Source organism: Amblyomma maculatum, chromosome 1 (genome assembly GCF_055883805.1).
Source record: "Amblyomma maculatum isolate TAMU_Amacu chromosome 1, ASM5588380v1, whole genome shotgun sequence".
NCBI lineage: Eukaryota > Metazoa > Arthropoda > Arachnida > Ixodida > Ixodidae > Amblyomma > Amblyomma maculatum.
Genome location: NC_139344.1, coordinates 430,221,642 through 430,249,362, shown reverse-complemented (window position 1 = coordinate 430,249,362; position 27,721 = coordinate 430,221,642). Strand labels below are relative to the sequence as shown.

Genomic DNA, 27,721 nt, shown 5'->3' with positions numbered 1-27,721 from the left:
CAGGAGAAAAATTTACTTGTAACGCAGCAAAGAATCTGATAACGCCCGTTAAAAGATGCGCGAAAATATTAATTCTAGCGAATTGTGCTCCTCAGCCGAGAAATATTAATTTTAAAGTCTTAATTATAATAATTTTATACTATTAAAATATTAATTTTAAAATCCGGCAGACAAAATGACTCCTGTGCTCGCATCAAGCATTCTTAGTTCTCATAAAAAAGTATGTAGATGTGAAAAAAGTAAAACATCCTAGCCAAAGCTTACATTTTTAAATGTGCAACACAACATGATGGCGGCTGTTCCTCGTTTTTTGTGGGGAAAAAAAGATTAGCACTGGAATGCTTTTTTTTCCCACAGAAATGGGAGTAACGACCGTAACATGCAGCCAGTTATGGTAAAGCATGTTATCTTATCATTGTTGTTGGCACTGCAGTTTGACACTGCAAATTAGGCCTCAGTTGTAGGGGTCATTGTGCTCCGGTTTTCTCCACCTGCGCATGCTTAATTTAGCGGGAAATATCAGGTGCATCGTTTTGACTTGATTTTTCTTTAGCCGCTTCCTGAATGTACAGCCGACGATACGAAACACTTGTCTGTCTATAGCAGTGTATCAGAGCAGTATGAGAATACTCCTCTAATTATTGTGTAGATGATAAAGAGAGTATCAACCATATGTACCTCACAATTTGACAAAAATGGAATAAAAACGAATTAAGAAAATAAGAAAGGTTCGTACATGCAATGACAGAGAATAGAGAGCACTGCTGTAATGAACTAATATAGAACGCCAAGACCACCCAGTCGAAAGAGCGATTCTGTGTCGGTTGCGGCTACCTTGTAAATTTTAAATGACATGACTCACCCTAGACCACTACAAGTACAGCACTTATGTCAGATGACAAAAAGCATGTTGAGATTAGCAAAATAGGTAAAACATAAAGTGGCCTTGTGCACCTTACTAGAGCTATAGGGCTTGTGTCAATGTCAGGAGCGCTACAGAAATAAAAGAAATAGTTATGGTTTGACTCTGGTTAACCCTAGTTGAGTTGCCATAGCAACGGCGGAAGCTTCTTTTGCCTGCTGCATTATTCCCCTATCACGCCCTATCAGTGTAAGATGCTACATTATTGGGGACTCTTAAGCTCATCCTTTAAAAGTATGACGCGAAAGTATAACTTACCAGTCTTCTTCATGTTCCACTCCTCCTCCTCGGCTGTTCAAGGTCTAGAGTGGCCTCCACCGGGACCACGCGACGGCTCGAAACCTGGCGCAGTATTGCGATTGAAATTAAACAGAGGTGCCTCCCGTACCCTCCGCTGGCTGGCGTTATTTGCTCTGATGGGCTACACCAAAGAAACACATGTGGCATCTTACGGCATGGAACTGGTAATAACCTGTTCCGTGTTCCTAGTAAAAGCAATACATGGCCCCAACTAGCAGCGAATGAGTAGGCACCGATGTTGCATGTGCTTACCTGTAATGGGATGTCACTCTTTGGTTTCATTTTGTGTCAACATAAATCTCTTACATCGAAATGACATTTAAAAAAGTGAGCTGCATGCGCCCTGCAATTCTCGCCATCTCATCTATTCATTAAGAATTCCTGTCGCCTTGTAGTGCCCCTGCTCCCCGCCACTCTCACCCATCACCAGGACAGCCCTTTGGTAGATACGCGATTGCAATTTTATACGCTTATTGTCTTTCTCGTCCACGAGTCCTCTTGCAGGCTTATAAGCAGAATTCGTCGTGCATTGCCCTCATCATGGCATGAAATACATTTTTAAACGTTACTACGACACAGCAATGTGGTATGCCTTTCTATACGGAAACATCAAAAACAGCGGACAGCGCTGGGTCCTCAGAGCTGTCCAGGTATATAAGTATTACTGGCAACGAATGCAGGCGCCACAAAACCACTTGTGACAGAACAAAAAATGGGTTCCTGTTCACTCGTTCTCTTCGTAGTCACCAAACTTTGTCTCTTATTGCTTGCGGTGGCTGCCTCCAGAGGTCAGAACAAGTTACAACGGGAGCTTCCCAACGCGTTCAAGGTGAGACCTTTTGGTGTCTTATTTAGTGAAAGTCACGCCTTCGCCTATTAGCCTCTGTCCTCCGTGTGCCAATATTTTTTCACATTCTGATGCTCAAGTGTAGACAAACGCGATCAGTTTAGCTTAGTTAACACTGCGATTTGGGTGAGCTGGTATTGATTGACAGTGAAAAACAGCGTAGGAGAATGGGATGCACGTAGACCCCCCTTTCTTCTAAGATACTTTCAAAAACTTCCAAGACCTAGCCACAACTTAGGACTCGACACTTACGTTGAACGGGGGATAACTTCGGAATGAAATTATCTGCTGAGTCATACGTTTCATTAAAGTTTTTTGAACACTGAGTAATTTTTTCCTTTTCATAGAAGTATCCTAATTAGGCTAGCGTGCAATTCTTCTTAGTTGTCTTAAGCATCATAAATTTGACACAGATGACAATCTCAATAAAGAATTACTTTTGCTCGTTTTCTAGCCTTGATATAAGAAATCGTTTTTTGCTCTTCCAATGTCTAATTCTCTTCTTGTATTGCCTTCATTCAGTAGAATTGAATGTGCCTACTCCAAATATTTAGGTCCAAAACGGGATTCACTACTACCTTTTGGTTACGATCTTCATGCGTCTTCACGTAAACAAGGGTAGGGCTAAAGAAAAAAAGCGTTCAGTTGCCTCTCAGCATCCGGAAGTGCGTTTATGTACACATGTGGCGTGTGTTTTACGACATGAAAAAAGAAGAAAAAAAAGGAAAGAAAAGAAGAGTTATTTCATCAAGAAAGATTGAAACAAAGAGCGCTGCTATCAGTTAATTATTTTAATGCCCCAGGGTTATCACCCTTCAATGATAGTTAAGGGATAAATCAGCTTACATGGTATGGTATCATATGGAAGGCCTGGAAACACATGGTGTTGCACCTAGACATGAAAGTATACATATATGAAGACTATAGCTTCTCTTGCCAGATTAAAATAAATCATCACGAAAAAAAAGCTTCGTCTCACATTGGCCAAGTACGTTTTCGCCATAAAAGCCGACTTCTTAATGTTTATCTTTTTATTCTGGACGGTTAAATGCAGAGAGTCGCGGCACTTAAATTAGGGGTAAATGAAAAAACAAGTGAACTAAACTTCGGTTCACTGCAGATGTGCAGAATTTCGCTCAACATATGATACTCAGTGGAGTTCCCTTGCAAGCGATAAACGATTAGTTGCGGTATATTAAGGAGTCTCCATCATGGTGTTCAGAAGCAGATCATTCCTGCGACATGCTAAATTAGAATAAACTACATGAGAATTACAATGGCAGCATAATTCTTCCATTACACTTCTTCAGCCTCTTGAACCTCTCGCTACTCACTCATTTAATCAGATTCAAAATTAAATCCATAAACAGTGGTAATATTCCTAACTCTGATGACTTAGCAGACCTCGGCTCCACTTGCAGTTATACATAGTGGACAGTTTTTTAAACATGAATGCAGAAAAACATGAGAAAGCGATAGATCACAGCGTTTAAACAACAATAGAAGCCATAAAAATCGCTCATGATCAGAATGTACTGCATTTAACCTATCTAATTAGAAAGAACTTGGTTAAACTCCAATTTTATTCGCACGTCTCCCTGCGCAGTCATTTCAAGCTTTCCCGCACCCCGTGGGCGTCATGGACACCGATAATGACTCTGTGATGGAGTGCTTGTCTGCACGCAGAGCAGAAATAGACCCGAAGACTCAAACTGCCACCTATGTGTGGTCTTTACCGGACAGTAGTGGCAACAAGCGGTGAGTTGGCAGAAACATCCAAACGACGGAGACGAGTATTGCATATCGAAATATCTCGAAGTGTTTACGCTGTGTTTATGGAGTCGCAGGTCTCGGCGACAGGCGCCCCGAGTTTGCATGTGTTTTTTAAAAAACTTCTTAAAATCTACAGTCGATGCTCTAGATCCTGAATATTTTATAGCAACGTGGACAACTGCCACAGGAAAATGGGTGCCTGGTCACGTGTATGGCGGTGACCCTTATTTGAAGGATGAGTGCCTGCGCTTAGAGTGCGAAAAAAAGACGGAAGAATCCTTTACAAGTTTTACTTGAAACGTTAGTGACCAATGAGTAAAAAGTCAGATAGTTAAGGATTTTATGGAAAAGAAGAAGAAAGCTGGCAGGCGCGAAATGTGAAAAACATGCAGCAAAATAATTTACATTTATGTAGCTTAACAAGCATAGTGAAACTAAGCTTTAAACAATATGTAAGCAGTTACTACACTGAAAATATGCACTGCTGCAGGAAAAGAACGTCTTCACTAACTTTCCTATGAACAGCTCAATGTGTAAATACGGGTCTATTTTTCTTACACAGTCACACAAAGGTCTAACTACGTAGAAAAGAAGAAAATTATTTCAGCATCCGATCTGTCCTTCGTTATTTGTCGATTATAGTGGATACAGCATTACTGCCACAACATAATATATGTTGAATGATTGATGAATGCATACATTTGACGTGAAATAGAATATTGTGTTGATTTTGTGAATGATAGCATTTTAAAATTGGCAGCTGAATCTCAGAAAATTAGAATGAACGTTTAACGGCCACGTGATTGAAACCTATGAGGAACACGCCAAAAGCCACTGAGCCACTCTTAAACACCCATTAAACCACTATTGAGCTCTCAGGTGCTCAGGAATTCGCGGTTTACTTCTCTTAATTGATGTTGCAGAATTCACGTTCCTGTCTACCACACGCCAGGTGACACACCTGATGCTACTCGCTTCGCAGTGGGTTCCAGTAAGCAATGTTTTTTTTTTCTTCTTTTTTAGGCATTGCAATCAGCAAATTTTCTCTTGAAATAATCTATAACATTTTCATAGTGCCAGACAGAGCTGTGTTGTTCGGAACAGTCATGTTTATTTTTGTGTTCCCTACAAATCAAAAAGAAAATTCCACTTCACGAAGAGCAGCCAGTGCGTCTTAGCTGGTCCGTTTGATTGGTTTACGGAGTTAAATGTCCCAAAACAACTCAAGCTATAACAGATGTAACCGTGGAGGTCTCCAGAAATTTAGACCACCAGGAGTTCCTTAGCGTGCACTGACATTGCACAGCTCACCAGCTCACGGGTGCTTTGCTCTTCGCCTCCATCGAAAAGCGGCCACCGCGTCTTGGATTCGGTCCCGCATTTTTTGGGTTCAGTAATGTAGCGTCAGAACCACAGCACCACGAAGGCGGGGTTTCAAGTTAGCCTCCACATCATTTTCCCTGTATGGTGTTCAATTAGTTCTCACAGCCTACTTGAAGGCAAATTTTATTTTGTTTTGGCACGGCTGATAAATGTGAAGGTCGACAAAATGGTGCGCGCTTCAGGCAGACAAATGATGTAAAAACAGAACAGAAACAAAAAAGAAGGTGTAGCGCCCTACGTTTTGCGCATGTAAACGAATGCTTGATGGTTTAAGAACATTAGTTTTTCTTACGCAGAGCCTAGCAGAGCAGTCACCGTAATATGTGACTTACTAAGTTGCATAAAGTTTAATGCTGTTCACTGTCGCTGCATTTGTGGACTAGTGGTATCTCCTGTAGCCTATGCAAAAACCGGCCAGATGTATCCGTGGTTGGGCCTCGTTGTTCTTAGTTATATCGAAGCGATTCCGGATGATTTACACCGCCGTTTCATTGCGCGAGTACTTATGTTTTGTAGTTTTGGCGGAATAAAGGCGCAGTATCTCTCTCAGCGTCTTTAAAACTGTCTCTTCATTCCATAAGGGTTCCTCGCACTTATGAAAAAGGTACCTCATGCCGGGGTACTCCTGTCACGTGTCCATATTCGTACACTCAGAATCTCCAAAAGGCCAATTCAAATGTTTGCAAACCCGCGTCGAGAATGCAGACCCTCTGCATTTTAAATAATCAACAAATGCTTCGTACTCCTCAGCTCGGACGCGTCACGTAGCGACCCTAAAATAGAAACCGAAATACATTTCTATACACACACACACACACACACATACATACATATATATATATATATATATATATATATATATATATATATATATATATATATATACATATATATATACATGCTCACCCCGCCGGGGTGGTGCAGTGGTTACGGCGCTCGACTACTGTTCCCAAGGGTGCGGGATTGAATCCCGCCCTCGGCAGCCGCTTTTCGCTGGGGGCGAAAAGCAAGCTTCCATGTTCTGTGCGATGTCAGTGCACGTTAAAGAACTCCACGTGGCCGAAATTTCCGCAGTCCTCCACTACGGTGTCTCTCATAGCCTGAGTCGCTTTATGAAATCAAACCCCACAAACCACCACCACCACCATATCTACATGCTGAAAGTCTCGCTTGCTTGGCCCCTTAACGCTAACTGTTCAGATAGTGAAAAGAAAAGACAATGTAGGCTTGGTTCAGCATATAACGGAGGTTTCTTGCACCCGGAGAAAATGTAAAATAAAATTGTCATAGCACCTTCTTGTTTTTCTATCGGCAATTCAAAACTTTCAACACCATTCGTGTGATGTACTCAACGGGTACTCGCCGAATATCTCATCTTATTTTCAAATTCGCGTTTCGTTTGTTTTATGGGGTTAACATCTCAATGTGACTCAGCCTATGAGAGACGTCGTAGTGGTGGCTTTTGAACATTTCGACCACCAGGGATTCCTTAACATACAAGGACATCGCACAGCCCACAGGCATTCCTTTTCGCCTCCATCGAAAAGCGGCCGCGACGGCAGGGATTGGATCCCGCATCCTTTGGCACAGCAACCTATCGCTCTAACTACACACACACGTTGCTCCACAACGGCAGGGCGTATTATAAAGTGAGCGGCATATATCTCCCATAGAATAATGAGCTTTATTGTCCTGATGCGATATATGAAATATTTGAAGGCGGAGCGAGTATTCTCTGAATAATGTTCACTCCCAAATATTAGTTCATGCACTCTGGGAGCGCACAATGCTTTGGAACCTTTTGTTCGCCTATATCAAAAGGTGGCCACAGCGGCTGAGAACTACTTATCTCTTGAGATACAGCAAACAAATATGCCACATCAAACGGGTGCAAAATATGGCATCGAACGCATTTGTCTAGGAAGTAAACGCATCGTAAACAATAACTTAGCTTTGCTGCACGTAGAGTTAAAGCCTTATAATTTGCAATACATGTAAAACACTGGACTGCGCGATATATTCGAAGGTATACTACTAACTTTGTCAGCTTTTATAGTTTGTTAGTCATAACGCTGAGCAAGAATTGATAAATTGAGGAACAGAAATAAGTCGAGCGCTACAATTTTTTCCAAATCCTCACAATTTTAATAAAAAATAATACTTTTATTTCACTCCACATTTATCTGCTCTTTTTGCAATTACTGGCTTAAACAAAGCTAATGCTTCTCACCATTACATGATATAGCCAAAATTGCGCTTTTAAATGCTATGTTCTACTTGATATAACAACTGAAACATAATATGCGTTTTTGTTTTTGGCAGATGATGCTCCTGTTGAAGTTGGCTACGTACGTTACTCTGACTACAAAGACTGTGCGATTCTTGAAATGGCACATTTTGGAGCACGTAAGAAAATATCCTTTTTGCTATCTGCATGAGCCCACCACCCGTTTTTCTTTTCAACTGCTTTTATTTCGATGGGCTGAGCTTTCAGCCTTTTTATTGAATAAAGCAGACGTCATAGACCACCGCACGTAAATCAAATAGTTATTTTATGCTCGTGGCTATGACTTGCGGTTTGACAAAGCAGCGCTGGCAGAAGGTACAGGACGAAAAAATGGCAGACACATGCGCTGACAAAGGATAATCAATTGCACCGCTATCATGATCGTGAAGTATATACGGCAGCTATCTAAAACCATCATAATCATGAAACAACCGCCATTGTGTCGAAGGAGCGACCGATGATTGGCTAACACATAAGGTACCAAAGGGGAAGAGTCGCTGTTATATCTTTGGTGATAATTGTGGTTTTGCATAAAACTAAACACACCTTTCACAGTCGGCGGATTTAGTGACTATTTTCCGTCGGTATGACAGGTTCTGTAAATCTTTGTCGTGTTCGCGTAGTGGCTCATTCACGCAGCTTCCGGCATCCCCAACGTAGAATCGTCCACAGGGCAGTGGAGTCTTGCAGAAAACACCGCAACAATGGTTGGCAAATTAATTTCGATGTTTCTTCTGAACGTTCTTTATAATTTCTTGATTAGTTTTCCTGCACAACTCTCCAGTGTACAGTGGGCGGGAAGTAGTGGGCGGGAAAAGAAGCTTCCCGCCGACGTTTCTCGCAACATTTCTGAGAGTGTGCGAGACTTGGTGAATATTCGGTATACCTGCGATGATCTTACTCTGTAGTTTGCTCAGAACCTGCTCAGTTTTTCTTGGGGCCAGATACACTGTGCTACGCTTGAACAGATGTTCGTCCCCTAGCCTGCAATGGTCAACCTAATTACCTGTGCTTCAAAGTAGCTTGCCTGTTGAGCACGTGTGAACTGTACTACGCAGCTTTGATTGGGGCCGAATGGAAGGGCACGATGCTCTTCAGGGGTTTCGGGGAGTACGTCCAACAAACGTTCTAGAGCAGAAATTCCAGATCTCAAAAACTTTCTTGTTAGCAATAAACTCTGTTTTTAATTGTAGGTTATTAGGCTTGGTATTCAACGCGCAAAAACCGGACAACCAATTGCTGTGTGTAACCTTTTAAGGTAACATGTTAAAACTCGCCACCTTAACATCTAACTTTATCAACAGTGGCTTATTCAAGCTCGTCTTGAAGTCCTCAGTCTAAGGAAGCTAAAAACAAGTCGCTGATAACAAGAGTAAGGCTAGGTTCAACGCAAACTAGTTATTTTCATGAGGAACCTGCTTCCTACACCAGCCGACATTGACTGCAAATAAAAGCTGAGAATTTCTAGAAGCGTGCTAACATTCATACAAAACGAGTTCCGGAACTTTGTGATTTCACGACGACCACAACAAATGGTTAAAATATTCCTGCGGTCACAGCGCTTTGCACCATAAAATAATACATATCCTTAACATGCCGAAAAAACATTTTCATGCGTAGACACTCATCTTGAAGAAACACTTAAAGTATACCTGCAGGCTTTCTAATGAGGAATCGGTCTTCAACGTCTAGTTGCTACAGACAACACAAACATCGCTACAGTATCACTGCTACAAGAATACCGCTACAGGAACAAAAAACCGAAAAAGGCCTCACGCCGTCAAAACAATTGCATCGAACAGTTTGACGAGAGCAAGGAGACAAAGACCCAGAAGGTTCAAAACGTGGTCACCAATAAAAAAGACAAAAATAGTTTGGGAATAAAAAAGCATGAATGAAACTTATAAATATGACATTGTAAACTCTGGTGAACTAAGCAAAAGCATCAAAATTTACAACATATACTTATCGTAAAGGCAAAGTTTGGTTACTGTTTTCTTGGGTTTAAAGTCCTAAAGCAAAGTGCATGCTACAAGCGCCGAGCGAAGGACACACAAACTTATGTCAGTGTCAGAAACGAGAGGCCGTTTTCATGACAAAATATTGAATGCATGTCTGATATTAGACATACTTGCACAATTATTTTGATGGCAATAATATTCAAGCTTTTCTCTGCATCTGTCATCGCCAGTATCTTGGATGCTGTAATACCACGAGTCACCATGTGTTTTACTGCGGAACCTGCCACTCGCATCACTGAATGCAAAGCAAAGAGGATCATTTACATCTTTATCGCAATTATCTTGGATTCATTAAGGCTGCAGATGTTTTAACTGGACCCCTTTGATCACGAGAGAAATATAGGTGACAAAATAACTGAATGCGTTTGATGCACAGCAAGGTTACTTGCGATGGTTGACCAGCACGTTGGAAGTGCACAGGCTTTTTGTCGAGGGCACTACAATTATCAGTTTAAGTAATGGACTTTATGCAAGTTTTGAGGTGAGATTAAAATGAGCTCAAAGTAGCTTTATTGAGCCACTGATCTGACCTGAGGCATCAGCGGCATGAAGATTAAATACAAGTATTGGACATTCGCAATTTATATCTTTCAAAAAGACAACAGTAAATGAGTCTTCGAAATATGCTTCGTTTCCTTGAAAGACATCTCATTATTCCGATCAAGGTGATTTCACTGTCCATCATTTGCACCTCATTTTTGTTCACTTTTCAGATTGTACACTTTGGGTCTCAGAAGCAGTGCGTGACTCCATTCCGGCGAAGTGCCTGGAGCAATACGCCGATATATGCGGCGAAGGTGTCTCCATCTACGACAAAGATATGTGCAAAGGTGCGGACAAGTAGACGTACACGGGTAAATTGACGACCGCACAACTGTACCCATGCAGGAACCAATATAATACGCGCTTCGGTATGGCTTTACAGATAGTTTGTCAATGCATAAATCATTTTGTATGCGTACAATACTGTGAAAAAGTGCAGAGACCACGTCAACCGCTGCAATTATTATTTATCTGCATGAAAATATGCACCTGAATAACTTGCTAGGGTAAACTTCAAACCATACCAGTGAGCCTACCATATGCAGGTCGCAGAAATAACCGCTTGACCTTGAGAAAAAGCTGGCATGCGCTTTTGTCAAAACGCACGGTCTCTAAAACTTTGCGGAAAGGTGTGCATAAATTAAGAAAATAATTACGACAGTTTGAAGAGCCTTAGCGCTGCTGCCCTCGAAATGTGCTCTTGTAAACTGAGAAGGCTATATATATATATATATATATATATATATATATATATATATATATATATATATATATAATGTAAGATGGGGGTTTATGGACTTGATCAGCAGGACTGGGCAGGTCAGCGGCGATCACAGTCAGGTGCAACACGCGCAGCGATCACGATGGCACTGCCTGGAATGTTTCTCGGGCACTACTTACTCTTCACAATTGCCATTGGGACGAAGAGGAGATATCCTGGCGACTTACGGCGTGAGCAAGACGGCAGGCTCATAATAGGGTTTGAGGCGCTGGACGGGAACAATCTCTTGTCCGCGCCGGCCTAATTCATGAGACGGCGTAAGGGGTTCCACCACATAATTAACCGGGGAGGTGCGCTCCAGAACTCGGTATGGGCCATGGTATTTAGCAAGAAATTTTGAAGGCAGTCCAGGAGCATTTGAGAGTATCCACAGCCACACTAGTGCGCCAGACGAGAAGTCCGGTGTCGAGTGTTGGTTGTTATGGTTGGATTTATGGCGATACTGGGCGTTAGCCGTGAATGCGCGGACAATTTATCGGCAGTCTTCCGCATGCTGGGCTGCTTGAGACGCAGGAGTATACTCTGGTATGTCTGACTGATACGGGAGTATGGTGTCGATTGTAGCAGAGGGGTGACGGCCGTAGAGGAGAAAAAAAAGGAGAGAAGCCAGTAGTAGACTACGTTGCGGTATTGTAAGCGTAAGTGACATGCGGAAGGATGAGGTCCCAATTTGAGTGGTTGGAGGAGACGTACATAGAGAGCATGTCGCCAAAGGAACGATTGAAACGCTCAGTAAGGCCATTAGTCTGGGGATAATAGGCGGAGGTGGTTCCATGAATAATGTTGCACTTGGTGAGCAAGGGTTTCACAACGTCACTCACGAAAGCGCGTCATCTGTCGCTGAGCAGCTCTCGAGGTGCGCCGTGGCGAAGAACAAATCGCTGCAAAATGAAGGAAGGTACTTCTGACGCTGTGGCAGATGGAAGTGCAGCGATTTCTGCATACCTCGTCAGTTGATCAACGGCTACGATAGCCCAGTGGTTGCCGGCTGCAGTGTAGGGAAGCGACCTGTACAAATCAATGCCGACGCGGTCGACAGGGCGGGGGGAGCTGGGTAACGGCAGCAACTCTCCAGCAGAACGTTGAGAAGATGGCTTGTGTCGTTGACAGGTGAGGCATGAGCGAACGTACTTGAGTACGAAGGTGTATATGCCACGCCAGTAGTAACGCAGCCGGAGAAGAGTGTATGTCTTGAAGACGCCCGCGTGACCGGATTGTGGAGCAGCGTGGAAATAGTCACAGATTTGCGAACGTAGCTGCCGGGTAATAACTAGCAACCACTTGCGGCCATCTGCGCAGTAGTTGCGGCGGTAGAAGAGGTTATCACGAATGGCGAAGTGGGAAGCATGGCGGCGGAGAGCATGTGATGCAGAAGCAGCTGTAGGATTGGAGATAAAATTGAGGAGAGAATTTATCCAAGGATATTGCCGTTACGCTGATGGCATGTCATTGATGTGAAGCGATGGTGGGGAATCGTCGGAAGAGGAAAGGCTCGCGACCTCAGCTGTAAGGGCGCAGCGGGAAAGTGCATCGGCGTCGTGATGCTTGCGGCCGGAGCGGTAAACAACGCGGACATCATATTCCTGAAGGCGAAGAGCCCATGTTGCTAGTCTGCCGGACGGGTCTTTCAGTGAGGAAAGCCAGCAAAGCGCGTGTTGGTCCGTCACTATGTCAAAAGGGCGGCCATAGAGGTAAGGGCGGAACTTAGTAAGAGCCCAAATAATCGCTAAGCACTCTTTTTCAGTGACAGAGAATTGGATTCAGCCTTCGTGAGTGTATGGCTAGCATAGGCGACCATGTATTCAGTATAACCTGATTTGCGCTGAGCGCGACCACAGCGCCGAGACCAATACCACTGGCGTCCGTGTGGACTTCAGTAGGCGCTGTGGGGTCGAAGTGACGTAGAACAGGTGGTACCGTGAGGATGCAGCGTAAAGCATTGAAGGCATCGTCGCACGTTGGCGACCACGACGAAACGTCAGAACTGCCGGACAGAAGGTCTGTCAAGGGAGCAGCAATTGAAGCAAAATTTCTAATAAAGCGGCGAAAGTAAGAGCACAGCCCGAGAAAGCTACGTAGATATTTGATGGAAGTCGGTTTCGGGAAGGCTGCTACGGCTAGAAGTTTGGCAGGATCTGGAGATACGCCTTCTTTGGAGACAACGTGGCCGAGAATGGTCAGCTGGCGGGCGGAAAAACGACTTTTTTTTAATTCAGCTGCAGTCCGGCATCAGATAGGCAAGTCAAAACGTGTTTCAGACAGTAGAGGTGTGTGTCAACGCCAGGAGAAAAGACAATGTCGTCGAGGTAGCATAGACACGTCTTCCACTTTAGGCCACGCAAAATGGTGTCCATCATCCGCTCAAATGTTGCCGGAGCACTACAATGGCCAAACGCATAACTGTAAATTCTTACAAGCCGTCGGAAGTTACAAAAGGCAGTTTTGGGGCGATCAGCCGCTTCCAGGGGAACTTGCCGGTACCCGGAACGTAAGTCTAGGGAAGAAAAGAGCTCGGCGCCTTGCAAACAATCGAGAGCATCGTCTATAAGTGGGGGAGGGTAGACGTCCTTTCGCGTAATCTTATTAAGGCGGCGATAATCGACACAGCAGGAACAAGCAGGTTTTCGGAAACGGTACTCTACTATCGAACTTATCCATACCATCAATCAGGTGATAGAAAAATGCTTGGAATATAACCAGCCCTTATACATGGCATTCATTGATTACGAAAAAGCATTTGACTCAAGAGAAACCTTGGCGGTGATGCAGGCATTGCGAAGTCAGGAGGTTAACGAGCCGTACGTGAAACTGCTGGAAGATATATATATAGATAGTGGTTGCACTGCAACCACAGTTCTGCATAATGAAAGTAACATAATTCCCATAAATTGAGGTGTTAGGCAAGGAGATACGATCTCCCCAGTACTATTCACCGCTTGCTTAGAGGAAGTATTCAGAGACTTGGAATGGGAGCAGTTAGGGATAAGGGTAGATGGAGAATACCTCAGTAATCTGCGATTTGCAGATGGCATTGCCTTTCTAAGCAACTAGGGGGATGCATTGCAAATAATGATTGGTGACCTAGACAAGAAATGTAGAAAGGTAGGCTGGAAAATCAATATGCAGAAGACTAAGGTCATGTTCAACAGCCTCGGAAAGAAACAGCAGTTTACATTAGGTAGCGAAGTACTGGAAAATATAAGTAGTAGGCGAATATGTCTACTTAGGACAGGTAGTAACCGCTGATCCGGACCATGAAAAGGAAATAACAAGAAGAACAAGATTGGGATGGAGCACATTTGGCAAGCACTCACAGATTATGACTAGCAGCTTGTCGGTATCGCTAAAGAGGAAAGTATATAACAGTTGCATCTTACCTGTACTCACCTATGGAGCTGAAACGTGGAGGCTAACCAAGAGAGTTCTACTTAAGTTGAGGACAACCCAGAGGGCTATGGAACTAAAAATGGTAGGGGTAACATTAAGAGATAGGAAGCGTGCAGAGTGGGTAAGAGAAATTACTGAGGTTACCGACATACTAATGGAAATTAGGAAGAAGAAATGGGCATGGGCAGGACATGTAGTGCTAAGAGAGGATAACCGATGGTCGCTTAGGGTAACAAACTGGATTCCAAGAGAAGGAAAGCGTAGCAGGGGGCGGCAGAAAGGTGGGTGGGCGGATGAGGTTAAGAAGTTCGCAGGGGTCAAGTGCATGCAGCTAGCACAGAACCGGGTTAAGTGGAGAAATATGAGAGAGGCCTTTGCCCTGCAGTGGGTATAGTCAGGCTGATGATGATGACGATGAATCGACACAGAAGCGGATAGAACCATCTTTCTTTTTTACGAGGACATCAGGTGACGCCCAAAGGCTGCTTGAGGGCGGAATCACGCCATTCTTAATCTTAAGGTCGACTTGTTCTTCAATAGCCTGGCGTTCGGTTGCAGACACACGATAGAGGTGCTGTCGCAGTGGTGCGTGGGTGACGGTGTCGATGCGATGAGTGACTAGAAATTTGACCCAAAGAACTTTGATTAGAGTCGAAGGAGGGGCGAAAGTGGTGTAGTAGGTTCAAAAGCCGAGTGCGCTGCGCTGGAGGAAGATCGGCGTCGATAGAACGGAGGAAGAAGTCTGTAGAGGGGGGAGCGGGCGCAGGTGAAAGGGGGCTGAGCGCAGTCACGGCAGAGTGCGGCGCATCGTCAGTTTCCTCAGAGATCAGAAGAGATGCGATTGGCTGGATACTGCCGAAGCATTCACCATGGCGCAATGCAGTAGGGGAGTTAAATGGGTTAGAGACCCATAACATTGAAAGGCGCGCGAAAATAGCGAGCACAGCGTAGGGCAATGGTAGGCACTTGCGGCTAAGGAATGTATGGGCTGGTGTGAAGAGAACGGTGTCATCGCTAACAGAGGCACAAGCGACGCGAACAAGCACAGAAGAGCAGGGCGGAAGGTCGATATCTGCGGCGACGAGGGCTTTAGCACGGGAATTTGGTAGATCAGCCTTTGGTAAGGCAGCGGGCAGTGTCGAGAACCCCACTTCAGCTCGAGCACCATCGATAATAGCAGCGTGTCGCGATAGGAAATCCCAGCCTAAAAACAGCGTGTGAGCAACTTGGCAGCACAACGAACTCAATTGTATAAAAGCAATTCTGGATAAATACTCGAGCGGCGCACGCTGCTAAAGGCTTGATATGCTGAGCGCCGCCCGTTCGCAACGAAAGTCCCGCAATTGGCGTCTTCACCTTCTTTAAAGAGCTACATAGTTTTGCGTCCAGAACCGAAATTGCAGCACCAGTGTCAATTAGAGCCATGACAGCAACACACACGATGAAAACTTCAATAAGGTTTGCCGGCGACAGATGAGGACTTGGGACGTTCGACGGGGTCGCAGTTCTCGCCTCAGGAACTGCGGCCTCTAGTTTTCCTCAAGTGAAGCGTTCTGTCGACGTCGCATCGGAGAGATAGACCGGCGTCGCGGCGACGGTGATCGGCGGTCGGACATGGCTGAACGGCCTGGGGAGAAATGACGGCTGGCTGGAGGCTCAGTAGGCGCGGAATACTGAGGCGTCGAAGACCAGTACCCAGGGCCATGAGTAGGTGGGGCCGACACTGGGAGTCGGTGTCGGCAATAACGATAAATATGTCCAGTCAGCCCGCAAGTGTAACATATTGGCCGGTTATCTGTCGTGCGCCAGGGAATGCGTGGTCTTGGAGCCCGTCGAGAAAACTGCGCAGGTTCTCGAGCAGGACTAGGTGGCGGCTGAAAGTAGGCAAGTTGCGGCGGAGCATACGCAGGTGGTGGTCGGGCAGCAATAGCCGCATATGTCAACGGGGCTGCGACAGGCATGGATTGAGGGGCTGGAGGAAGGGATTCAGCTACCTGTTCTGGAATGATCGGGAGCAAACTTGGAGCGAAGTGTGAGGAAGGCCCTTCATTGCAGGACGTAAGGGAGAGTTGTCGAGCATCTTCTTCCTGAATGAAGCTCTTGATTTGTGGAAGGAGCGCAAAATGTACAGCTGCATCTGTCAGGCCAGTAAACAACTCAGAATGCGTGGTGTTCGCGCGAGTTATGGCTCTGTGTTTGCGCAGTTCATCATAACTTTGACACAGTGTGACCAATTCAGCAACGGTTCGGATATCTCCCGCAGTCAGCATTATGGGGGTTCATTCTCGTAAGAGAATGCGCCACGGGGGGGGGGGGCTAGATGCTACAGTCGCCTTCTAGCCCCGACATGCCAGCAATAGCAGACAGAGCTGTGACCCCCAACCCGCGGTGCGAGAAATCGCCACTACGACGGGTTCGGGCCAGAGGGGACAAACACCGAGTTACGTACTCGAACAGTTTATTGTGGTCGAGTACACGGCAAAGGAATAGCAATCAAGAAAAACCACCGTGTAGCGAGCGAACGCCGCGTACGGGGGTGAAATAAAAACCACCTAATAGGGAAGCGCGCCAAGGAGGTGAGATGAAGAGTCTTCTCACCTGACACGGCTTCTCGCTCACATCCCGTTGCGGTAAGTGCCTACGGTCAATGGGCGATTCTCGGTGACGGCGGTGGTCTCTTCGGCGGAAATCATGAACCGCGCACGTGCGCGCCCATTCGCCGAAGAACCCGAGCGAGTTGCTACAGTCGCGCTCCTCGACACGGAACGGGAGAGGAGGTCTCCCGGTTACGCCGGCAGGAAACAGGGAAGCCAGCGGCAGCGTCGCCGCAGGCCCGAGAGGCAGCGGGGGGTGGCCAACATGCCCTCTCCTCCGCCAACCTCTCTGCCAGCGCACGTAATCACGCGTGTTAATTACGCGCGGGCGTTATAATGGAGGAAGGGGATTGTGAATCCCCAAAGCATCTGAAAGGCGTCGTCATCTATGCCTTGCAGATTGTGCTTGATTTTGTCGGCCTCTGACATCTGAGCGTTCACGCGCGTGTACAAGTCGACGACGTCTTCGATTTACTTCGTGAAATTTTCGCCAACCTGCTGAGACCACACACGCAACCGCTGTTCAGCGCGGAGTTTTCACAGCCGGACGGCCGAAAACTTCCGAGAAGCTGGCTTTGAACACTGACCATGATGGGATGTCCGCTTCATGGTTCCGAAACCATAGATTGGCTACGCCGGTGATATAGAAAATCACGTTGCTTAATTTCGTTTCCGCGTCCCATTTGTTGTAAGCGCTCACTCTTTCGTAGGATTTGAGCCAGTCCTGAACGTCATGGTCGTCAGTGCCGCTGAAGATGGCGGGGTCTCGCTGGTGGAGGGAGCCGGAACAGATGATGGCCGAGCCAACTTGTACGGCTTGGTGGTTAACGTCCTCAGGCATCGCAGGAGAGTTCCAGGGCGAGACGCCAGCTCCACCAAATGTAAGATGGGGGTTTATTGAGCAGATCAGCAGCACTTGATCAGCAGGACTGGACAGGTCAGCGGCGAACACAGTCAGGTGCAGCACGCGCTGCGATCACGATGCAACTGCCTGGAATGTTTCTCGTGCACTACTTCCGCTTTACAATATATATATATTGTCACGTAGTGGTGACGAGGTCGACGACACAAATGAAGGGTCGATGATTGCACTAAAGAAACTGTTTATTTGGGCTGACTTGCGCCAGCAAAAGAACTAAGCAGCTCGGCGGCGGCGATAGAAACAAACGTGCTCGTCGATCGTCGAACAAAAATGCTCGTCACAATCGGCAGCGCTCAATTTAAAGGCTGCACAGAACAATCTAGATAACGTCGCAAACAGCTACCAGCACGGGCTGGAGCATTGTGGAAAGCCACCCGAGCGGCCGGAACCTTCGAGACAGATCTCGGTGCATCTTGCGCTAAACAAAACTGTAAAGGTGTGACTCGCGACATCGAGTATTAACAAAGATTACGGAACTGATACGCGGTCCAGAATCAGTGTGATAAGCCAGTATGCCGGCGGCTGTAAAAAACAACAAATACTGTTTTGAAGGTTTCGCGGCATTACTCCCCCCTTAAAAACCTTAACCTCGAGGTTCCAAAACAAAGAAACTTAAACATAAACACTGCAAAGTTTAAACACCACAGATTCTTTAACGCGCGTAATATGGCTTCAGTCGTACAACATGTACAATTTCTGGGCGTGCGCGTCGCCGTTGTGATGCTTACGTTCCGTCGGGAATGACTTCATAGTCCAGTGGTCCGACGCGGCGAAGGATTTTGTATGGCCCAAAGTATCGACGCAACAACTTTTAACTTAATCCGCGAGGGCGAATCGGTGTCCAAACCCACACTTGGTCTCCTGGATTGTACTCTGCGTGGCGTCGTCGTATATTGTATCGTCGGCTGTCGGTGCGCTGTTGGTCTTTATTACGCAGCCGTGCGAGTCGTCGGGCTTCCTCTGCACGCTGCAGGTAGGCGGCGACGTCAAGGTTGTCTTCGCTGGTTACGTGCGGCAGCATTGCGTCGAGCGTCGTCGTGGGCTCCCTGCCGTACACAAGCTTAAACGGGGTCGCTCTGGTCGTCTCCCGGACTGCCGTGTTATACGCGAAGATCACGTACGGCAAGATGGCGTCCCAGGTCTTGTGTTCAGCGTCGACGTACATAGCGATCATGTCCGCGATCGTTTTGTTCAGGCGCTACGTAAGGCCACTGGTCTGGGGATGGTACGCAGTTGTTCGTCGATGGCTTGCTTGTGTGACTGTATTCCAGGATGGCTTGCGTCACCTCTGCCGTAAACGCCGTTCCCCTGTCCGTGATGAGCACTTCTGGGGCGCCGTGCCGCAAGAGAATTTTTTCGATAAAAAGTTTGGCGACTTCTGCCGCGGTACCATTTGGTAGTGCTCTTGGTTCGGCGTAACGGGAAGGTAGTCAGTAGCCACGATGATCCACTTGTTACCCATAGACGAAGATGGAAAGGGGCCGAGGAGATCCATCCCAATTTGTTGAAAGGCCAGGATTGGGGGCGGAATCGGGTTTAGTAGTCCTGCTGGTCTGATCGGCGGCGTCTTGCGTCGTTGGCACTGACGACACGTTTTCACGTAGTGGGCAACTTCGGCAGGCAGTCGCGGCCAGTAATACATCTCCCTGATTCGACGCAACGTGCGCGCAAATCCGAGGTGGCCTGCTGTGGGCTCATCGTGCAATGCCTGCAGAATTTCTTGCCGAAGGGTTTTAGGCAATACGAAAAGCTGCGCGGTCTTCTTGGGTGCGAAGTTCTTCACGAGGAGGCCATTGCTTAACGTGAAGGATGATAAATGTCGCCTGAACACACCAGGAGTTGAAGCGGTCTTTCCTTCCAAGCAATCGGCTAGAGCTTTCAGCTCGGGGTCTGATCGCTGTTGTTCTGCGAAACTGCTGGCGCTTACCGGTCCCAAAAAGGCGTCGTCGTCCTCGTCCTTCGGGGGAGCATCGACGGGAGCGCGGGATAAGCAGTCTGCGTCGGAATGCTTCCGGCCCGACTTATAGACTACAGTCATGTCAAATTCTTGAAGTCGTAGGCTCCATCTGGCAAGGCGGCCGGAAGGATCTTTCAAATTAGCCAGCCAGAAGATCGCGTGATGGTCGCTTACCACCTTGAATGGGCGGCCGTATAGGTGTGGACGAAACTTAGAAGTGGCCCAGATGATTGCAAGGCACTCCTTCTCGGTCGTCGAGTAATTGACTTCGGCTTTTGTGAGGGACCTGCTTGCGTAGGCGATAACTTTCTCCTGTCCGGCACTCTTCTGGACGAGAACGGCTCCTAGGCCCACACTGCTCGTGTCGGTGTGAATTTCGGCTCAACGTTTTCATCAAAGTGGCCAAGTACAGGAGGGCATTGCAGGCAGCGCTTAAGTTCGTCGAAGGCTTCTCCTTGCGGCGCTTCCCATTTAAAAGGTACGTCAGCCTTTGTAAGCTGCGTCAACGGTTCGGCGATCCGCGAAAAGTTTCTGACAAATCTTCGATAATAAGCGCACAGTCCAAGGAATTCTCGGCGCACAGCTTTCTTGTCGGCAGGCGGTGGGAATTGTGCGATTGCAGCTGTTTTCTCCGGGTCTAGGCGAATACCGTCCTTGCTAACGATGTGACCTAGGAACCGGAGTTCTTCGTAGACGAAGTGACACTTCTCTGCTTTTAGCGTCAGTCTCGATGACTTGATTGCTTCCAGCACTGTCTGTAGTCGTTTTAGGTGGTCTTCAAAGTTTTACGAGAAGACAACAACGTCGTCCAAATATACCAAACAAATTTGCCACTTCAAGCCTGCCAGGACTGTATCCATTACTCGTTGAAACGTGGCTTGTGCGGAGCAGAGGCCAAATGGCATCACCTTGAACTCATAAAGGCCGTCCGGTGTGATGAATGCGGTCTTCTCGCGATTTCTGTCGTCGACCTCAATTTGCCAATATCCGCTCTTGAGGTCCATCGATGAGAAGTACCTTGCATTGCAGAGCCAGTCGAGAGAGTCGTCGATGCGGGGAAGCGGGTAGACATCCTTCTTCGTTATGCTATTCAAGCGGCGGTAATCAACGCAGAAGCGAAGTGTGCTGTCTTCTTGACCAAAATGCTGGTGCCGCCCAGGGGCTGTTCTATGGCTGCATTACGTCATCACGCAGCATTTCCTCAACTTGATCCCGAATGGCCTGCCGAGATGGGAGGCTAACGGTCCTGAGGTGGGAGGCTAACGGTCCACTGATGACTGAATAGTCAGCTCCGGTGTCTACAAGGGCAGTGACTCTGCGACCGTCGATATCAACTTCAAGGTCACTTGTTCGCGTCCTCGCATTACACGTGGGCCTTAGTGTCCGATCTCGGCTCCGCCGTTTCTTCAGGCCATGGCCGGGGCATACCGTTGTTACTTCGTTGGGCGGCGGTGTCTGCTTGCAATCTGGTCGTGCTGTCGTCGATGTCGTCGTGTGGAGCGGCGATGAAATGGTTGCGTCGTCGTTAGTGGTCGTAGGCGGCGGAGGCTATTCGTCTTTTCGCCGTTGAGCAACCTGACCTCCAAAGGTTGCTGCCTTTAGTTTCCCCTACGGGGGCTTGGAGACCGTCCTTGCACGTAACCGCTGCCCGGCGACGCAAATCGGGCATTGTACGGTGATGGGGAGCGTGACAGACGCCTTGGCGACGAGTGCTCTCCGCTGCGCAGGAAGTCATTGATTTTCTGTGGTCGCTCGCCAGGACGGGGTCGTGGAGCGTCGACAGCGAAACAACGAAGGCCGATCCGCCTGTACGTGTAGTGACGGAGGATGTGTCCTGCCTCACCACAATGGAAACAGAGCGGTCGGTTGTTAGATGTCCTCCAGGCGTCGCATTTCCTGAGGCTTGGAGGTCGTTGGTAGGCTTGGTGGGCGGGGGCCAAGGGGCGGTTTTCAGGAACAGGACGGTAGCGGCGAGGGCTCGGAAAGTCATCACGTCGGGGCGCACGGCCACGTAATGCACCAGCGTAGTTCATTGCTGTTGCCTCTTGTGCTGGAACAGTCGCAGCCGTCGCTTGAGGAACGCCCAGCGCCTGCTGGACTTCTTCACGGACGACGTCCCCGAGCGTCGCCACCTGGGGTTTTTGCGGTGATGGCAGCATTCGGCGGAGCTCCTCTCGCACGATCTCCCGGATGAGGTCCCGAAGGTTCTCTCCGCTTGCAGATGCGCTGGGGTAGTGGCATGAGTAGTCTGGTTGAAGTGGTCGCTCGTAGTGGCGCATCCGGGTGTCCAACGTCTTCTCGATGGTCGATGCTTCACTTTCAAATTCTTCCACAGTTTTCGGCGCGTTCCGGACAAGCCCCGCAAAAAGCGACTCTAACTCCTCGCATTAGGAATTTCATTCTCTCACCTTCGGTCATGTTAGGGTCGGCGCGGCGAAACAGGAGTTTCATCTCCTCTATGTAGACCAGGACGGGCTCGCTTGGTAGTTGAATTCTTGATTGGAGGAGGGCCTGAACTTGTAAAGGCCATCAAGAACTGTGCTTTGAATATCTTCCAATCCTTGAAAGAAGTCTCGTGATTTTCAAACCAAACTCGGGCATGTCCTTGAAGAACAAAGTAGACCTGCCTGAGTTTCGTGGCGTCGTTCCAGCCGTTGAATTCTGCCACACGGTCGAAAAGGTCCATCCAGTCTCCGGCACCTTCATCCGGTCGTCCATGGAAGCAGGGAGGCTCACGGGGTTGGACGAACATAACCGGTGCTGTAGGCTGGGCCATTGTCAGCGCCGATGCCTTCCGAGATCGAATGGGGTCAGGCAGCAGACCGTGTTCGGGTTGTAGGCCTTGAAGTCGGCGGCTGGCTCGGTGACCTGTAGGCTGGTCTTCCAGGGCGACAGGCTTGGGTCTTCGCTTGAAGGATCAAAGGCAGCACCTTCACCAAATGTCACGTAGTGGTGACGAGGTCGACGACACAAATGAAGGGTCGATGATTGCACTAAAGAAACTCTTTATTTGGGCTGACTTGCGCCCGCAAAAGAACTAAGCAACTCGGCGGCGGCGATAGAAACAAACGTGCTCGTCGATCGTCGAACAAAGAATGCTCGTCACACTCGGCAACGCTCAGTTTAAAGGCTGCACAGAACAATCTAGATAACGCCGCAAACAGCTACCAGCACGGGCTGGAACATTGTGGAAAGCCACCCGGGTGGCCGGAACCTTCGAGACAGATCTCGGTGCATCTTGCGCTACAACAAAAATGATAAAGGTATGACTCGCGACATCGAGCATTAATTTTGTGAATATATTTGATTTCCGCAAAAATAATTATTTATTGCGTTAGCACGCCGAATAATATTCCACACTCATTTGGCAATAAGAATTCTGCAGCGGCCTCAGTCTATACAAAAACCTCGCGTAAAATTTTTTTCGGGGTGCATATTTTCCTTCGCCTATGAATAATTTTGTGCTCATATACATGAATTTCCCATCAATATGTATAGTTCTCCAGAATGGTACAAGAGGAGAAAGATAAAAACTATCAGAGTTTTACTTTATTTCAATGTTTTAATTTTTTTTTTATTCATTCCAACTGTTTTATTGATAGTTAAGAATAAAACTGGTCCCAATAAAAATGTTTGAGCAATCGCAAATGCTAGTCCTGACGCTGCTTTTGCGCGGCTGCCTCTTTCAGAGCGACAGCGCCACCGGTCAGTATACAATTCCTGAAAACGCTAGCCAGAGAACATTTAGGCTAAGCCTATGTTAAACTGCGACTTGGCTTAGTATGGTGTGCTATAGAGAACGTGTACATGACCTCATGGCGTGCTGACCTTTTGTGATTACGTGACTAACTGGCCTCTTTGCTGATTACGCATCGTAATTAATCGCCTAACATGAGTTACATGGGATTAAAGATTAAATTTTGCTTTAAAGAATCCGATCATGCATAGATGGACAGCTTATATCGAGAGTACCGGCAGTGGACTAATAGTAAGCCGTATTTATTTAACGTTAATTGGCACTTGCGATTTCAAATTCGCTTGTGCTACATCAACTACTTTATTGCTGGATAGCTCATATCAGCTACGATTGTATCACAGCTACTAAGGATAATGATTCGTAGTGGGTTATTAGTAACCAGTAAATAAAAATTGTCCTTTATGCTGCAACGTTATGTAGCATATTGAGGTTTGATGAAAAGAATGCAGAAATTATAATCATACAACTATCCCATGATCCTTGGCGTAATCAGGCTAAATCATTATATTTGTTTTACATCTAGCAATGCTTTTCAATAGAAATTTGTAATGCAGAATCTGGCAGCGCGTCCACGCCATACACACAGTTGTTTTTTGTCAGTGGGCGCTACCTGCACTGAGGCTTCCAACAGGCTTTCGCTTTTCAGCTTTCACTGAAGTAAATCGCCGGCATGGAGCGACATCAATGTTCGCCATGGGCAATCAAGAAAAAGATTAGTGCAAAAACACTCATGCAGAGGAAGCCTAACAAAATCGTCTCTTGTATGTTCCACAAAAATATCATCTGATTTATTATCAAACTTGAGACACGATTGCTCGGTGTGTAACGTTCGTGGTGGCATCATACCTTTTCGCTTCCTGTTCCACATCCACGTACTAGTGAATTTCAGGCTAGTTTGCGAAAGGGAGTTTACTTATGTTTGTTTCCTATGCACCATTGATCGTTTTAGAACCATGGCATGGAGTGGTGGCCCCGTTCAAATGCGTCAACGTTACACTTATGTGCGTCGCTAGATATTCTTTTTTTAACGAGGCTATTTAGTGAGGTGTCTGGGTTGATTTGAGGAGAGAAGAGACGAGGCGCAATAATTATACAAAAACTCCGATTGCGGGGACCCCCTGGGTGCTCTCCAGGCAAATTCCAACCAACCGCTGGCCGGTGTGGCCGAGAATGGCGGGTGAGGGGAGAGACTATTCGAAGGCCAGCAGCTGAACACACCGTTTCCTCTCTACACTAGCCCGGCACGTGATAGTTGAGACAGTGGCTTCGAAGCCTGATTCAGTCTCTGGCTGCTAATTCGATTTCGACCGCCGGCAGCTGCGTTTCGATGCATACGAAATGAAATGGCGTCCGTGCGCTGTGCAATGTCAGTGTACGTTAAAGATCCCCAGGTGGTCTAAATCACTTCGAAGCCTTCCACTAAGGCTCCTCTTCTCTCTATCCATTTTCACTCTCCCTTTCTCTCTTCCATATTGGCATGGTTCAAGTGTCCACCAAATAACTGGGACAGATACTTCGCCTTTCATTTCTTGGGAACCAATGATTATTATTAGATTTCGTACTAAAGCATGTCAAAGAGTGCATTCGCACGTTTTAATCCCTGTAAGGCGATTTAAACAGCAGCTACGTTTTTTCGCCTAAACTGAATATAGTTTTCAGAAAAATTTCTTCTATAAATGTCCTTCGAAAATGCTGTATAACGTAAATTTGGCAGCAGTTGACTGAAGATGCTGCAAAAGCAAGCTTTCTCTATTTTTGCACAGTAAAAGCTTTCTTCCCTTATGAATGACGCATCAAGAAATCTCAAAAAAGCGCGTCACCAGGGCATGCCATCACAAATTATCAATCATTAATAATAAAAAAAAACAATTGCATCCATGACAGGACACCAACCAGCACCCTTCGGTGTGCGAGCTTGGCGCGCTTACCACTGCTCTACGTTAACATCTTGTGAGCGCGTCCGTAATTCTCCTTTTCGTGGAGGGCGTTGAGGGAAATGTTAATAAAGTATGAACTGTAACATTAAAGCAAATAAAGGGAAGTTAATTAATATTGAAATAAAATGTTCACGTGTCCTCTCGAAACAGCACCGGCACCGCTTAGCCCTTTGCATTTCTCCAGTGCAGATTCTGCAGTGATGTCTATGTCTGCTTGATTAAGCTTGAGTGCTGTGGTTAAGAAAAAAAAAATCGAATTAATAGGCCATTTTGTTTTTTAAGAACGTGGAGAAATCGTTTTTGTAATTACTTCAGTGGAAATAATAAAACATTTTAAGAACTGAAGGTCGTACTCTGCTCTTTATCGTTTCAATATTTGCGGAATTATAAAATAAATGAATCACAAATTACCGTGCATGAAAGCTTAATGTCTTCCATTTAAAAAATTTGTTATTCTCAGGAGAAAACTCTTGCACTTTTACATTCTTTTTATTACATACCCTTCAGCTATCGTTAGAAACTTTAAGCTATCGTTGGCGCCGCGAAAACTTTTTCTGTGAACAAGTTTGGAGAAATGTTTATTTTATTTTTGTAAAGGAATCGGAAACGATTGAACTAAAAGTCTGCTCATTTGACGCTGAATGAACAAACGTGGACCCGTCCTTCTGATGTGGGGCATATGTGGTTCGAAAAATGCGCTGAGAATTTGATAAGTAGAACAACTACCAGCGTATTGCCGTCAGCGCCGTTATACTGTAAGGAACGGTGCGGTAACAGGAGTGTTTGAAGTGGAGTCCTCTAAATGTTGCCGGTTTTGTTATAGCAGTACTGGGATGTCGCTAACAGAAGATTGCAAAACGTCTCCGTATGGTAATTTACTTTATGCACTCTCAGACTTCCTGGTGTATTATCCCGTTATTGACCACCGTTGAACACATACTCCTCCGCAATGACGCAAGAAATACCGAAATCAGCAGAAATTGAGTTAGACCAAAGAGGTCATCACCTACTTTACCAGAATTCCGAGCTCACTGTCGATGAGCAGCTAAGAGCGTCTTGATAAAGCATCATATTAGAAAGCTGACATGCTTCTATTGGGTGACTACGATAGCATTATATTGCCCAGTGTAAAATATATCAAAGGCTGTCCGGGTGTTTCCAGTAGTGTAAGGCCGCAGTGAAAAGCGACTCGCACGTGGAGTCGCGCTGGCGGTCGATCCCCCCAAGCGCCGAGGCCAAGGAGCGAGCGCTGTTTTTTTTTTGCTTTTTTTTCTCCTTGTCACCCCTTTTCTAGGGCGCGGGCTCGCGGGGCGCGCGGGAGGCCTGGTTTGTTTCGTCCTTTCGCCCCGAGGCGTCGCCAAGACGCGAACGCAGCCGGGAACAACAATGGCACGCTTCTGCGAACCACTTTAGGGCCAGCTCGTCCAGCAATCTCAGCGATCTCTCGCCGTGGCACGAGACTTTGGGTCCGCGCGACGGCGAATGTACACTGCTCTGGGACAGTGCCCCCCGCTCCCTTTTCCTCGAACGGGACGGCTGAGTGACCTCGTCTCGAGATCCCCCGCGGCGTTTCTTTCACAAAGGCACCAGCTGCAAGGTCGGGTCGCAAACACGCTGGGGAGGGGAGGCAAAGACAGGCGCCGTGTGAGAGGGTTTGGGGACCGGCGAGTGGAAAGAGTGTGTGTTTTGAATGTTGTATTTTTATTTGAAGTAATTAGGGACCTGGGTCCGAAATTATTCGCAACTCACGGGGGTTGTGGCATGTTTTTCAATAATTTGATTGGCTGCTTTATTTTCGGGGCGGATCACCGAAGGTGACCGCCCTCGGGCCTTTGTTGATGTTTGTCATCAAAAAGCGGTCCTCGGACCATGTTTGTCAGTCAAGTTTGAGGCTCCGTGCTTAGCACGTATTTACAGTCCCTAGGCTTTAACCGAAAGTCTCGGTAGAAAAGTAAGAGCTTGTAGAGTGACTTCTCTGTGTGAGGGTCTGTGTGACTGTGTGACTCTTGTTACTGTAACTGTTTGCCAATGTAAACTTTGTTTCCTTCTGTAAATATATATCTCCTCCTGACCATCATCAGATCATCGTCGTCTGCTTCTGTACCTGCCGAACACGAACTTAACATCCCTAGTAGCCAAAGTTTTCTTGTGTACCCAGATTTACGGCAGACGAGCATATTTTTTACGATACCGTTAGAATAAAAATCACGCGATTGTGTCACAGGTAAAAAAAAATTGTTGGTTGATAGTGTGATGATGTCATGCGTCAGTTGACATGATCGTGCTTCGTGGTCGGCGCTGTAGGAGATG

At 46.7% G+C, this 27,721-nt stretch overlaps 1 protein-coding gene across 1 annotated transcript; it reads left to right on the top strand.

The window, feature by feature from the left end:
- Window positions 1-1,934: 1,934 nt before the first annotated feature.
- Window positions 1,935-10,377, top strand: LOC146209372 (uncharacterized). The gene is made up of 5 exons (XM_084580165.1): window positions 1,935-2,051; window positions 3,676-3,827; window positions 4,766-4,833; window positions 7,548-7,631; window positions 10,247-10,377. The coding sequence occupies exons 1-5, from the start codon at window positions 1,935-1,937 to the stop codon at window positions 10,375-10,377; spliced, it is 552 nt and encodes a 183-aa protein (XP_084436291.1).
- The last annotated feature ends 17,344 nt before the right edge of the window (window positions 10,378-27,721 follow it).